Here is a 14,437-nt window from a genome sequence, read left to right as displayed (position 1 = left end):
GGAAGCAAACACTGCAGCTCTTTCAAACGGAAAACCAGGGATAGCATATTCTTAGAAAACATGTCCGATTGAAAGTCATTTTCCCTTTATAAAAAATAAACAAATGAATCACTGACAGATTGGCAGGTTTCACTAAAAATACTGCAGAGACTGCTATCAGAAACAGCATGTCATAAGAACAATATGCCTGTATCACTGGAGTACATTAGCAGTGACAGGTTTGTGTTCTGCCACAAACTCCTACTCAGATAAGTTTACTGCACTTATTACTGCACCTGAAAGGTGTAAACAGCTCTCCATCACTTTCAGATGGGAAGGAGCCAGCTTACTTTAGCTATGTCCTAGTATGTTTGTTTGCTTTTAAATGTGGCATAGCTGCTGGTGGTGCCATATACTTGGAACTCAAAATGTTTCTGGAAATTTCTGGAGCAGCTTCCAAGTACAGTCAAACAACTCATTGGAGGAAAAAGCACTAGTGTATTTTCTTACAAATGTAAAGGTATAGTTCAGTGAAGCATAAACTCATTCCAGGCTGCTTTTGCTCTATAAATAAGACTACAGCTGTGTAAGTGCCTTATTTCTTCCAAGCCTCTCCTTGCACTGATTTCTAAGAAACACAGTGGATTCAGAATAATTAATAAACTTTCTAAATATAAAGACGATAAAAGTAGCAGCAAGTAGAAATAAAGACAGCATCTTAATCCTAAAGGATTGCTTTCCAGGACAACATGGAGTCCATGTTTACATTAACAAATTTTAAAGGAAAGTTAAATTAGTATAATGCTAGTAATTTTCTGAGGAGACTCTAGAAAGTCTTTATTACAAAGTTTGAAAATAATTCACAAGAAAGGCATTGAAGACAAATGTGCTAAAACACCAAAAAAGAGAAATTAGAAAATAAGATCATCTAGACATTGCCCCTATCTGCTGCAAAGCTATCAGAACTACATGAGATGCTACTCAAATGATAGTTTGACTTAAGTTTCAACAGCAAAGAAGCCATATCTTTAAATCAAAGTTTCTGAGCTTCATTCATTTATATTACATTGTTGTTTTCACTGAATATGTGAAACTCCCTAAGTCACAGTTTGCAACATTAATAAGATGAGAACAGGTCCCCTGTTAGATAACACTTCTTGGGACATGCCAGAGCTGCCCCATATAAATAGCACAGCACATGAGCAACAGCAAACACTCACAAAGCTGCTTGGATGAGATTTTTACAGCCTTGGTATACACACTGGTATTTTCAACAGTGAACTCCATTGTCAGCATACATTGCTAAACCCACCCAGTGGATCAAAATGTAATGATCACACATTTCCCAGTGCTATCCTGCTCTCTAAACAGCGAGTCTCCTTGCTGACTCTTTGATGAAAATAGCCTTTTAAACATTCTTATCACTTAGATATGAAGCCTGGCCTTCTTACGCCTCTTGTATTGTCAACATACAAGATTACAGGTTTCTAGGAGGTACAGGAGAAGGAAGCTGCAATGAAAAATATGCCCTACTTATAAAATGACATTGCAGGTTTCAGAATACAACAGTAAGGACAGCTTGTGGTGCATTCCTCTTTCCCAGCCTGAAGCCAGAGACAGACAATTCTGCCCCTACCTTTCTGATGAAATTAACATGGCACTCTCCTTTCTGCACAGGTGGAGGGCACGCTGGGGGGATGCTGTGTGCTTTGTGACATCTGCTCTGCTCTGCTGCGTATGAAATGGCTGACGAGAAACGGACTTCAACAAAATTGACCTCCTGGATCACACTGGTAATATCAAAGCTCTAGGACAAAACACAGAACAAAACCACTACAGAATTTACGTTAACACATGAGATTTATAAACACTATTCCACTGGAATTTTAATACCATACATTTATTATTCAAAGGTTTTTGAAATACAGTCTCAGTGTGCTCCGGTTTTGAAGGAAGGAAAAGCTACTTCATAAACTGAAAAAAAGAAAATACACAGGAATGGTCTAGATACAAGGAGAGGTTTTTGGGCAAACCACTTTCCTCACATCAAGCCCTCACTGCAGGCTGCAGCACTCTTCTTGCACACAGAAGTGCTTGAAAGACAAGGACAGCAAGAGAACCTTTATTCTCCTTACTCATCCAGAACTCACCTGCGTCTTTGGGAAGACTTCTTATTCCAACTCAGAAAGCTGCTCCATACAGGAGTGCTTCCAGCTCACATTGTGCTGCCAGCTCATCTACCACAAGGCACTGAGCTGCCTTGTCTATGAATGCTGCAAAGCTGTATTTCATTCCCCAAAATGAAAGGAGCTGCATTCTCATCCCCCAAATGTACTGACACATATTCTGTACCAGAACAAAATTAACCATTTCAGTGCTTCCTCACCAGGTCACAAAATCCCCTTTAGTGTGGCAGGATAAAAGGAGAAATGTTCCATTTCAGAATTATCCTGTGCTATCAAGACAATATGGCTCCAATGGCCAATACCCATTTATTCCTCAGTGTGCTCATTTGTGAAAAGCCAAGTCTTTGCAATTTTTTCTAATCTGGGAGCAGCCCAGCTAGCATCACTTATGTCTGTAGCAGAAAATTATAAAGCAAATAGCACTCCCCAATCCAGAGCCTTCAGAGAGTCCTTCCTATAGACACTGTTGCCATGTGGAACAGGTGAACAAGGCAGCAGTCTGGGTCACAGTAACCCCGGATTCAATTTAATGCAGTACATTCTGGTTTTAGAGTGAAGGCCATTTCATGAATTGTTACAATCTGATACAAAATGAAGCTGCAGAAATATGGAAAAAATAATAACTTTACAGAGGCTGCTACTGACAAACCTTAGATACTCCTCAAATAATAAATAATTACAATTTCATAAAAGCTCCATGAAATTTCTTATTTCACTGATGGTAAAATTAAGTCAAAGAAAACTAAGTGGTTTGTCCTAGGTCACACAGACACAGGTCGCACAATCTAGCTCTTATATCTCACTCCAGTGCCTCTGCAATGAAACCTGCCATGAAAATGCTGAGATCTGGAGACACCAGATTTCATCTGTAATTTAGTTAGTCCACTATTATTCTTCCTTTAACTCTTTGGGTTTTTTGATTCTTTTAAGATAAAAGCAAGCATTGCTCCTTATGTTAATATCAGGATAATTTTTTAAGCTAAAAAATTAGTTTTCATGCTTTTGCCACTCTCAGGGTCATTCTGTAATGAATACTCTCATGCTGACATAAGCTAAGGCCAAAGACAATGTTACCAAAAATGCAATATTAAAAATAAACCACCCTCTTTAAAAAACAAAAGCATGAAAACACTTACAAAGGCTTTACAACACGTGCATTTTCATTGCAGTATTCACATGTAAACCATTCTAATACCAATTAGTAAGCAGATTTACAGCTAATAAAACAGATTTAAGCTTATGTTTTCTTGGAGCTGGGACAGATCCCAAGAAGCAAGACATATTATTAGCTGAATTGATCCTCTTGCATTGGTCCTCTCATTTAGGACAAGGCACATTCACCTCTAGATATGACCCCTGTTGCTAGCGAAAAGGTAAGTACACTTCTCTTTCTAACATTTATCTGATTACACATGCAGCCCTCAGGTCAACACCTTCTGCATCGAAGCACCTACTTCTGTGGGTACTTGAATGCACTGAAAGTGCTCAAAAAAAAAAAAAGAGCTTTGAAGAAAAAACAGAAGCACCTTCAGAAATAAACAGACTACTTACATATCTGTTGAACATGTTGTCTGTTCTCCCCAGAGTGACATTGTTGAGCAGGATCTGTGCTACTGTATCTACTCCCTCAAAAACCAAATTCACTTTCTGCCACTTCCTACAGAAGAAAACATATGTCTGAAAAAACTGTCAGAATTCCTAGAGTTAAGAACACACAGGAGACAGATAATACAGAAATGTGTAACACCATTAAACAAGCAGCTGCCTCAGCTACCTGCAAAAACATTTGACTCAGTGTAGCTACACTGTATCTTTAAATAGTCAAATTAGGATGACAGTTGAAGTAGATCAAGTCAGCATGTTCAAACACACAGCACGTTCACATACCCATGAAATATTAGATGGGATAATTTTCAATTAGCATTAAGTTTTGTATTTCCTCAGTTGACAATTCATAAGTAATATTTAACAATCAATTTTTTTAAAAAAGGAAAAAGCAACAACTGAAGTGTTCTGTAGCAACAGCTTTGCAGTTGCACATTATTGCATAATTTATCAGATAAAAAAGTATTTAGCCAATTTTGAGCTGATGGATTATCTCGTAGTTGTGCATGAAAGATGACATGGAACTATTTTAGACGTATCTTTACTGCATACCTGATGTCAAAAGGAGTTTTGAATGTCCTGCTGTAAGTCCAGTTATCTAGTGAGATCCATCTGTACATCACATCATTAAATCTATAGTATGGATCCTAGTAACAGACCAACAAAAAGAACATGACAATATTTATTTATTATTACTACATGAAAAGCATCATAATATAAAATCCATTAGATGAACACTTATTATGTTAGTCTGCAAATGGAAAATCCACCTTAGTTAGTTAGTCCTGATATTCCTTTTCACCTTTGAAATATTACATGAAAGCAAAGCTTTAGTAATATTTGAATTAATTTATATAGGTCAAAACCCTGTCTGCTAAAATCACTCAAACTAGAAGTAGTAGGATTTGTTTTTATAGATGAAATTACTGGTCTGGAAATTAACCAAAAAATCAAGAGAGCTTGTGACTTAATGAGAGGAACAGAAACATGATCATCCTCATAATTATGGAGAAAGTAAGACTAAGGATTTTAAGAGGCAAAGAAACAGCATTTTAGGCCTCTAGGGACAGTAGTGAAAAAATCTCTAGTTGAAAGTAGTTGCAAATACTCCAGTTGTTTCTTGTCAGCTAGTCTTGCTGCAGTAAGGATAAATAATATTATTTTATGTGGAGGGACAGAGAAAGATAAGAAGGAGAAGCAATACAATTTTGGTTTTGGTATAAAACTAAATGACTACTTTTGAGAGTAGTACTGCATTTACACCAAATGTGCCCTTCTCCCTTTAACTACACCTACCTAGGAAGAACAGAAGGCACAGCTAGTCTAAGCTACATCCTCGGCCTTTCTGGCTTCATGTTGTATTTATTACTTTATGGTGGGTAGAATGTCCCTCAGCCAGGTTAAAGGGCCTGACACCCCACAGCCTCACACCTCGTACAAAGGCAGCAGAGAGGCTCAGTGTCCCATCCACCCCATGTCAGCGTGCAGAAGGGCACAGTGTCCCATCCACCCCGTGTCAGAGTGCAGAGGGCACAGTGTCCCATCCATCCCATGTCAGAGCGGAGGCAGGCAGTGTCCCATCCCATGTCAGCATGCAGAAAGGCACAGTGTACCATCCACCCCGTGTCAGAGTGCAGAAGGGCACAGTGTCCCATCCACCCCGTGTCAGAGTGCAGAAGGGCACAGTGTCCCATCCACCCCGTGTCAGAGTGCAGGTACCCAGGTCCCTGACTGACAGCCCCGTTCAAGCCTCTGCAGCAGCTGCACGGCTGAGCTGCTGCCTCGAAACAAAGGCCAATCTCTTCTGGACTGCATGACTCAACCCTGGCTCAGAGAGAGGGTAGCTACGTTAAGGTTTGCTTTGAGAGGAGTGTTCTAACAGTACCAACACACTTAACTACCCATCCTGAATATCCAAACTCACACTGAACAAAATCTGCCCAGCTTTTTTTTTTTTTTCCTACTTGCTGAAACTTAATTTTTCTCCCCATTTCAAACAGGAGTCAGTACAGATAATAATGGCATTTTGGATTTGAAGTCTCCTGAAAATAATTGTCTCATATCTCGTATTTGTTTTACAACTAATAGGGTCAGGCTCTATAATATAAACATAAACCTACTTACATAGCAGAGGAAAATCATAACATCTAAATGGCTCTCCTCAGCAGCACAGTCCCTTCTGGAGTTCTACAGCAATACAAACATCATTCCTTGGGCTCATACAGAGGGAAAGGTGTCACCTTGCCTCTACATGCTATGCTTTATCCATCAAATTTCTTAATACCCAGAAAGAGTCAAAGGAAAAGTCTTGTCACATCAGTAAAACTGTAACCTCTGTAATGACAGTACCATGTATTCTCTAAAAGTTACATCATCATGACCTTACCAGAGCTATTACTGAATTTTAAGACATTCATACCATTACTTCTGGGGAATGTATCTCACACTTTTATTAAGATGCAAAATAAGGCTAAGAAATGTGTATTAATATGCAAAATTTAGGCTCATAAAAGAAACTCCACTGAGATCATTGCACTGAGATAATGGAAGACAAGTGTCGAATGTCAGAGACCATGGAACCCTACAATATGTACTTAAAACCCACATTTTTAACAATGGTCTTGCTTTAACATTATATACCATCTCATGTATATTTACATATGGATACATATTCATATTTAACATTACATACTATTTTATTTCAGGTTATGATTTGAAAAATGTGCATGTTAAGTTTCAAACATTGCCACTTGTATGTGTGAAATTTTTAACAAAAGGTGCGAGATGAAAGTTGCAAATGCACTATCAACAGCAGACTGTAAAGCCATTTGGTAAATGGTCAAACACTCACCATCAGTGCCCCAGCAAAGATGCACAAAAGAAACCTGCACCATTTCTCCCACAAAAGCACAGGTACCAAGATGTTAATGAACGAAGTCCTGACTTCTGGAAAACACAAAACTGGTTGTCTAGCAGCAGAAATGTAGGAATATTTTATAAGAGGCAGATGGGCTCTCTCAGGAATTTACAGAGTGGCATGTTTAAATCTCAAGATGTACTAAAGATCCTTTTTCCTGAAGGAGCTTTTTTCTTTACTAGTCTAGAGCCTTCAAACTTCAAGAAATGCACTGACTACTAAAATATGTGTCATAGAAGGTGCTAATTAGGCCTTCTGACTCACAGGCATCCACTCTTGTAGATGGAAAGCTCACAGTTCTGTGTACCTTTATGTAAAACTTAACAGGTTACTGATATCATTGCTACATAACCAGTAAAACAGCTCATGTATCACACAGAAAAGCTGTTAAATGCTAATAACTAGTCAGTGGTCCTAACCATTACAAATGTTGATTGTTGTAAAATAATCCATGGAAATGTTCAAGCAATGCTTTTAAGATAATTCTCAAGGTTCAGGAGAAATGCATGACCATAGCAAATTCCTCTAAGAAAGCAGAATTACTTCTCCAATACACTTGTGAGATTATTGACTTTTTCATTATTAAATACAACTGTTCTGAGTGCTGGAAGATGTATCCATGTAAGTCAAATGGTTTGGATTTCTCTGAAATGGAATTTCATCCCACATTAAATCATTTCACATCAAACTTAAAGCTTTAGTTCAGAAAAGTGGATGCAAAAAAAGACAAATTTAAAGCACTTAAAGGCATAGGCAGAAATTGGAAATTGGTAGGAAATAAGCTGCTCATCTATTAAATGTTCTTCACATTCAATAGCACAACAGCTCAATGTGTTCCTGGAAGCAATTCATACAGGGGTGGAGTCAACTATAGCTATTTTTAGATCCCACCAAACATAACAGCCTTGCATTTTCCTGCTCCCTGCAATTTGGGGAAAATATCTGAAGCACTCAAGCTGCCTGCCTGTTTGTTCCCTGCTCCCAACTTCAACGCTGTAAGCACACAGCAAATCACCTGCTACGATGAGCTGAAAAGCCCTGCTACAGATCATCAAAAGGCAGCAATTTCCAGGTCAGAAAACAGGACATCAGCAGGACTTCAAAAGCACTGGCAGCACTAAAATGAAGGCACTGCCAGTGCCCAGATGGAAGCTTCTCCTTGCAATGATTTTAAGGTGAGATTGAAGAGCTACAGTGATATAAGCTAAGAGCTTCTCCTGATAAGCAGGAAATGGATGAGACATGAACACATGAGAAGTGAGGCTCCAAGCCCAAGTAAGCAAGTGAGTGGTGCCAGGCACACCCTGGCACAAGGAAGGGACACCTCCAGGCCCCTACAATCCAGGAGTTCTGAGGGATATGGCACAAACACCTCAGTGACACCAGATGGAGTCAGCTGTACCCAGGTGGAAGATCTGCATGTAATAAAATGAAATGTTATAATGAGAACAAAAACCAGATTACTTTACCTTACCCTGCTTTTGTTATGGTCTAATTTGAAGTCACCTTGCATGCTCTTCTCTCATGAATTAACTCTGCTGATATTTTATAATGTACACTGTAAGAAAATCCTGATGGTGTAACAGATAATCAAAAAAAACCTTACAAATGATGTTTCATGATTTACAGTTTCATGATTCTGCTGTGCCCAACTTCAGACTGGAAGCTAAATAGTCAATATATGCTTATCTATACCCATCTGCCCCTTGACATCACAAGTGGTAACAGTCAGGACACTTATACAATTTCCAGCAAGCCCAGTTTCATGTATTTCACAGCTTGAAGTCAGGCTGAAGTAGCAGTAGTGATGAATGGATCATATTCTCGGAACATGCATTTTGGAAGTTCATCCTAAAGTAACAAATTTTCAGTAGCTGCTCTCAGAAAGCAGTAAACTAAATGTCACTGCCAATGTTCAAGATGTGTCACAGCTGAACATTAGGCCAAATATGACTGAAGAGTTAAGATATTAATACCCACTGCTTAATATTATTTGAATACTCTGATGTATTGAACAGACCACTATAACTTTTCTCTCTTTTAACATCACAAGCTTTTGAAAGAAAAACTTAAGTGTCCTTTAATATTTATACTAAGTTTTACTAAGGCTTTTGAATGTTTCCACATTTGTTCTCACAGTTCAGCAGAGCATCTATATTTCAGTGGAAAATAATGTAATGATCAACTATTCCATCAATGAATGCCATTTAACCTGAATAGAACCACAGGATACCCGACGGAATTGTTACTTGGCTTGCTCTAAAAAAACTACATTGTGATGAAGCGTCAGAAAATACACAACGGTATATTTTATACAAATGCAGAATAAGCTACAATAAAACACATGACTTTGCAGAAACGCAGAACTGTCAGTTGGGGTACATAAACGCCTTTCTCTTCTAATAAATTTGAATATCCAAGTATGACCAAGATCACTGTTAGCTTCAAGTGCATGTCCTTGTCTAACAGGCCAGAAAATGCAGCGTTACCCAGTCTCTATGTTACCCAGCCCCCCTGCAGACCTCTCATAATAGTCTAGACTAATCTAAGTGACAACTAACAAGACAACACAGTCTTATGTATGAGTGCAAACAGCTAGAATATAAGAAAATCCAGCTAAACAGCCATATTCATCAGAACTGAGAATTTACAGGAGTCACCTGCCAGCAAGAAATGGCATCATGCAGAACTTAGACAACAAATGGTAGAGGATGCCTATTTCCAGCACACAGACTTAATATGCAAGTTACCTGTGGATACATATTGCTTACCAGAACAGTGCCTGAAAGAAAATGCTACATGGACAGTGGTCAAAAGCAAAATCTTTAGAAAAAAATTTGGCAAATCTTTTTTCCCAGAGCTGTAGGGTTAACAACAGATTCACTGCAAGTCTGTAAAACGTCTGCATTCAAAACCAAGCTTTGAACTAACTCTATTCAAGTGACTATTGCCCTTCGTGTGCACTTCTCATGTGTTTTTTTTTAATTTTACATGTAAATAGCAGTAAGACCTACAATGTCTTAATGAAATGTTATTAAAACAATCAAGCCAAACACATACTCTGATGCAATCTCCTGGCCCTGGAGCTTTTATCGTAGTTAATCCAGCATTTTGAACTACATTGATTGAACATGAGAGAAAATAATACTTTGGTAGGAGACTCAAGTGTCTTCCCCAAGAGCAAGGAAACTCAAGTATCTTCCCCTTCCCTTTTTTTGAGACACGTGCATTTGGTGCATTCAGAAAAATGTGTTCCTCCAATGCATATTTTATGAGCCAGAGTAAAGATATCTCTAGAACAAACGCTAAGAGGATCCAGAGAGATGAGTAATGAACCCCCAGCGTCAGAGAGATGTTTTTCAATTCAAGTGCATGGCCTGCACAGCAGATTAAAGTAAGGCTACAGACGCAGAATCAGCTAGAGCATCCCTGTACAAAAACAGTTTGTGTGTCGACCTAAATTTGAAATGAACCACACAGTGATAAATAAATTGCTTGCAGCCTACTCCTGCAATCTAAGCCACATTCTGAAGGCTTAATTTTCCTCAGCTTACCCCAGCTGCCCTCCTTCCCCTCGTTTGTGAGATGCCCACTAAGCTACATCGCTGGAGTAGGCCCTTCCAAATTTTGCTTTAAATTTCTGGTTTGGGTGCTAACCCACTGAAAATCCCTCAGATACAAGAGCAAAAGTTGAAGTGCTATTTGGCACTTTGCAAGTCACACAGAAAACCAGTATGTAGATTTCACCAGGGTCCTGAACATACGGGTCCTGCTATCCAGAATTATTTTGTTCCTACTAGCTTTATTCTCCTATTTCCTGGTACAGCTTTTCAGACCAATCTCCACTTTTGATTACAAGCTGGGTTACTGGGTCCAGTGATATCTTCTGTAAGATGATTTAAGATTCAATATTCCATTGCAAAGAGCAAAAGGAGCAAATGAAAAAAATACTTAAGACCAAAACTTGTATTTAGGCATCTATAATAAAACTCCTAATTCTACTCTTGACACAACACCAAAAAGGGCTTATTTCCAGAGATAATGAACTCTGAAAAAACGGAGCAACCAGTGCTCTATGCCTCTACAAGTAAGGCAGTGTGCATGCTTTTGTATAAATAAGAATATAGGAATACGATTTTAGGCAGCTGCACTTGAAAACCTTTGGCCACATTCACTGCAGTGAAGAAACCTCAGTACAAAGAGCTGAGCCCCCCTTCACAGCTCGAAGCCTCGTAGTGCAATAAGGAATGATGTCACTGACTCCCTCCAAACAACCCAGGTTTGCTGCTTTGCACAATGCTACAACTGTGGTGACAATGACTGAGTACATTTAACACCATCTGTGATAGATTTCAAATCTGCTGAGGTTGCTTCTGTGTTTCAGTATGGTCTGCATTCCATCTTTTAAACAAAAATGTGATTTTAAAACAATTTAGTTATCCTGGCACAAATTTGTGTGAATGCTTCTTTCTGTAAGCTGAGCTTTGCTAAACTGAGTAAGAATACGTTTAAGCTGGCCTTGACTTACCTGTACACATCTATATATAGAAACAGGTTATCTCATTCGAGCTTGGAACTAGCCAGACACCAGCTGGGTCCAGTCCAGAGGTCAAGCAACCACACTAGTGAACTATTTTGGTTAACTCAGCACCTCGACAGTATCACCACCAACCCAGCAACAGCTTCCAGTCCACAGCAGGTTCCCACCCAGCTGTACCAGCACGTGTTTGGAGCAAGTTCTTACTTGTATTCGTGTAAGCATGTTCTAAGTGACCACAGCCAGCCATCATCGATTTAATTAGCCAAGCACACACTGCTGCCCAGCTGGCTGACTAAGCTGTCATGCCTCTGTGCAGCTTGGGGTTCTGCCCAGGCACATGAGAGTTCACGATCCTCACTTCCAAATATACTGCTACATTACAAGTGAGTTTGCAGCAATGCAGCTAAATTAGTAATCACATCTTCTCACTTCATAAGCATACTTAGTGTGAGCAGTTAAATGTGAGTCTTTCATTACATCACTGTCCTGTGTGCCTGAGTCAGTGCATTGCTCACAGTTTCTCCTGGATGATTATTCACACTTCTTGCAGCAACACCTCCCAGCAGAACCAAACATTCCAGACGTTGTTTACCTTGAGCACTTTTGCATCAGAGAGCCTGGCACAATTCCCTTCATCCATCCTCCACAAACAGTCTACCTGCCCACTGCACACTTGAAAACTTTAGAAAAGCCCTTTTGAAACCTTAATTCTCTGTGTCCAAAATATCACATCATTTAGCACACAGATGCTGAAAGAACAGTTTATCGTGGCTCTATCCCTTCATAGTGTATTTCTTTTTCCAATGTTGAATCTTTGGATCTGGCAATGACACTCTTTGCAATCTATTATTAGTGCTGGGATTCCCAGCCTATGCCAACACAGAAAATGCTAAAATTATCCTGCCCAAAGGGGTGTCACTTTCTCCTTTTATCTTTTTAACTTTAATCAGAGTGTAATGAGCTGAAGAATAACAGCTGAGGAACAGAAAATACAAAATGCATGCAACCAGAATGTGTTTTTAAAATAAATTATGCACAAGAACTGCACCATTGGGCCCACAACAAAGGAATGATAATAAGATATACGCACAGCATACAACAGTACTTTACATTTTCCAGCATGGAACTGTATTTATGACCTTTGTTAACGTCACTGTGTTTTACTGCTTTCCCTTTTTCCAGGTATACGTTTCATTTTCCTTGTTTCCTTTTTAAAAGGTTTCTTATTTCAACAATGACCCAGTTATGCCACGTTTCTTGTCAGGTCTGAGTCACAAGCACCTTATGCTGGTATCAGAATACTTTGCTACTAATCTCCAACTGCAGTTTTGAAAATCTGTCCGAGAAAGTGGTTGCTGTGTTTTTATAAATTTTAAAAAAGGACAAGCATAAACAGAAGTAGAAAAGTTTCTTCAAAGTGTTAAGAGAGGAGCTAATCTTTTAAATTTAACTTTTGTTCTTGTGTTTCAGAATATACTTCCCTTAGGCAGTATGGGTGTACATAATCTCCACTGCTCTGATACGCTCTGCAAGTTTCAAAAGGGCTTTTTAATGGCCTGAAATCCCTAACTGATGACTTCTTGCATCAACAAGTCAAACTCTAGGAAGGTGGGTTTAGCTTTTCATTATTTTGAGGCATTATGGCAGGTAAGCGTGACTGACACGCTGTGAGGGCACTGCAGGCATCTGGTGTCAGCAGTCAAAACCACAGCCTCACACCGCAAAGCTTCCATCTGTACCCTGGGCCTCACTGGGGACTGAGTGCACTGCAGCCACCAAACGGCGCCTGGCTGCTGCACCAGCCATGCCAACAGCCCTGCAGCGCCGGGCAGCTCAGCGCTGTCCCCTCCGAGGCAGGCTGCCCACGGCGGGCGGGGCTGCTCGCCGGCCCGGCTCTCGGAGTAGCGTACCTGGATGAGGCCCCGGCGGAGCAGCGCCGTGTGAACGCAGCCCGGCACCTCCGCTCGGAGCGACACCGAGCCGTTCCCGCTGCGGAGCTGCCATCCCCCCCGCAGGCTGTGCACCTCCGGGCCGCCCGCGGCCAGCGCCAGCGGCCACAGCAGCGCGGGCAGCAGCAGCAGAGCCGCGGGGCCCATGGCGACGGGCGGCGGGAGCGGCGAGCCGGGGCGGCGCTTGGCAGGAGGCCGGCGCTGCTGCGGGCGATGCAGCGCGGCTGCGCGGGGCCGGCGGGCGGCTCTGGCCCGCCAGGGGTGCAGGCCGCGCTCCCCGCCCGGCTGCGGCTCCCGGCGAACAGCACTGCCCGGGCAAGGCGGCGGAGGGGCGGCTCGGTTTGCTTTTTCCCTCCAAGAGGCGCGGCGGAACAGTGATTAGAGGAGCTGTAATACGGTTACGAATCTCTCGGATGCAGCAAAAGTACTCGGAGCTCTAGAAAACGACAGGGAAGCGGGAAGGGATGAGGAAAAGCTGTGACAAGAGCGCTGTGGGTTCTCTCAGTATTGGCTCCCTCGAGTCATGAGGCTGTTTTATGGCCTCAGACTTCCACCTCCTTTTTTCCCTTAAAATTACAGAGGCATATAAAACCGTAGCAAACGTCATGAACCTCTCAAAGTACTGTGGATTTTGTTTAGAAAAATTCAGTATGTTCATCTGCAAAGGGACAGAAGCGCCGGCTCCCAAGAAAGAACCCCAAGTACGGTTTCCAAATCACACTGGCTCTCCTGTGTGCCCTTGCTAGCTTAATCCCTTCCGTTGACAGCCCAAACCCAGGAATTAAAGCAACAAGTTTTTAAATAGCTCAGAGGAAGGCCTTAGCGATACTCTCCAGGTGTAATACCCACCCTGTTTCATGCTCTGTTCCCACTGCATCAGGGGGTGCAGAGGGTTCTAGCTCACCTCCACGAAGTGGGAATATTTCACACCAGCCCCCCCAGCTGAAGCTGTGCAAGACAAGAACAGGGACACCAGAGTTTTGTTTTAGCTCCTGGCTTTCACACACCTATTTCAGCATACCGTAAGAATCCACCCTAAATTTGTCTTTAAGGCATGACTGAACATGGTCAACATGCCTATATATTTTTGATACAAATCCTTTTGAGCTGACAACCCTTCGTTTCAATACAACATAAAAATGACAGTGCTTCCATTCACCTACCATAAAAAGGTCCACAATCCAACCACAGGTGATTTTTTCACCTGTGAGAGCACAAGGGTGGGGGTGTGCAGTTCTGAGAAATACTGGTTCAAAAAAAA

At 41.0% G+C, this 14,437-nt stretch overlaps 1 protein-coding gene across 5 annotated transcripts in view; it reads right to left on the bottom strand.

Moving 5' to 3' along the window:
* Positions 1-13,357, bottom strand: part of MANBA (mannosidase beta) — a 53,452-nt gene extending 40,095 nt beyond the window's left edge. For all 5 annotated transcript variants that reach the window (XM_085057926.1, XM_085057924.1, XM_085057925.1 and 2 more), the window contains exons 1-4: positions 13,138-13,357; positions 4,323-4,417; positions 3,717-3,822; positions 1,616-1,786 (exon numbers count right to left, since the gene is read on the bottom strand). In XM_085057926.1, the coding sequence (XP_084914052.1) occupies positions 1,616-1,786; positions 3,717-3,822; positions 4,323-4,417; positions 13,138-13,323 (558 nt within the window). In that variant the 5' untranslated portion in view covers positions 13,324-13,357. The remainder of the gene's footprint in view (positions 1-1,615; positions 1,787-3,716; positions 3,823-4,322; positions 4,418-13,137) is intronic.
* Between the last annotated feature and the right edge of the window lie 1,080 nt (positions 13,358-14,437).

Source organism: Lichenostomus cassidix, chromosome 4 (assembly GCF_008360975.1).
Source record: "Lichenostomus cassidix isolate B80296 chromosome 4, HeHo_3.0, whole genome shotgun sequence".
NCBI classification, from domain to species: domain Eukaryota; kingdom Metazoa; phylum Chordata; class Aves; order Passeriformes; family Meliphagidae; genus Lichenostomus; species Lichenostomus cassidix.
The sequence above is the reverse complement of the archived record's forward strand: the minus strand, read 5'-3'. Positions and strand labels throughout refer to the sequence as shown.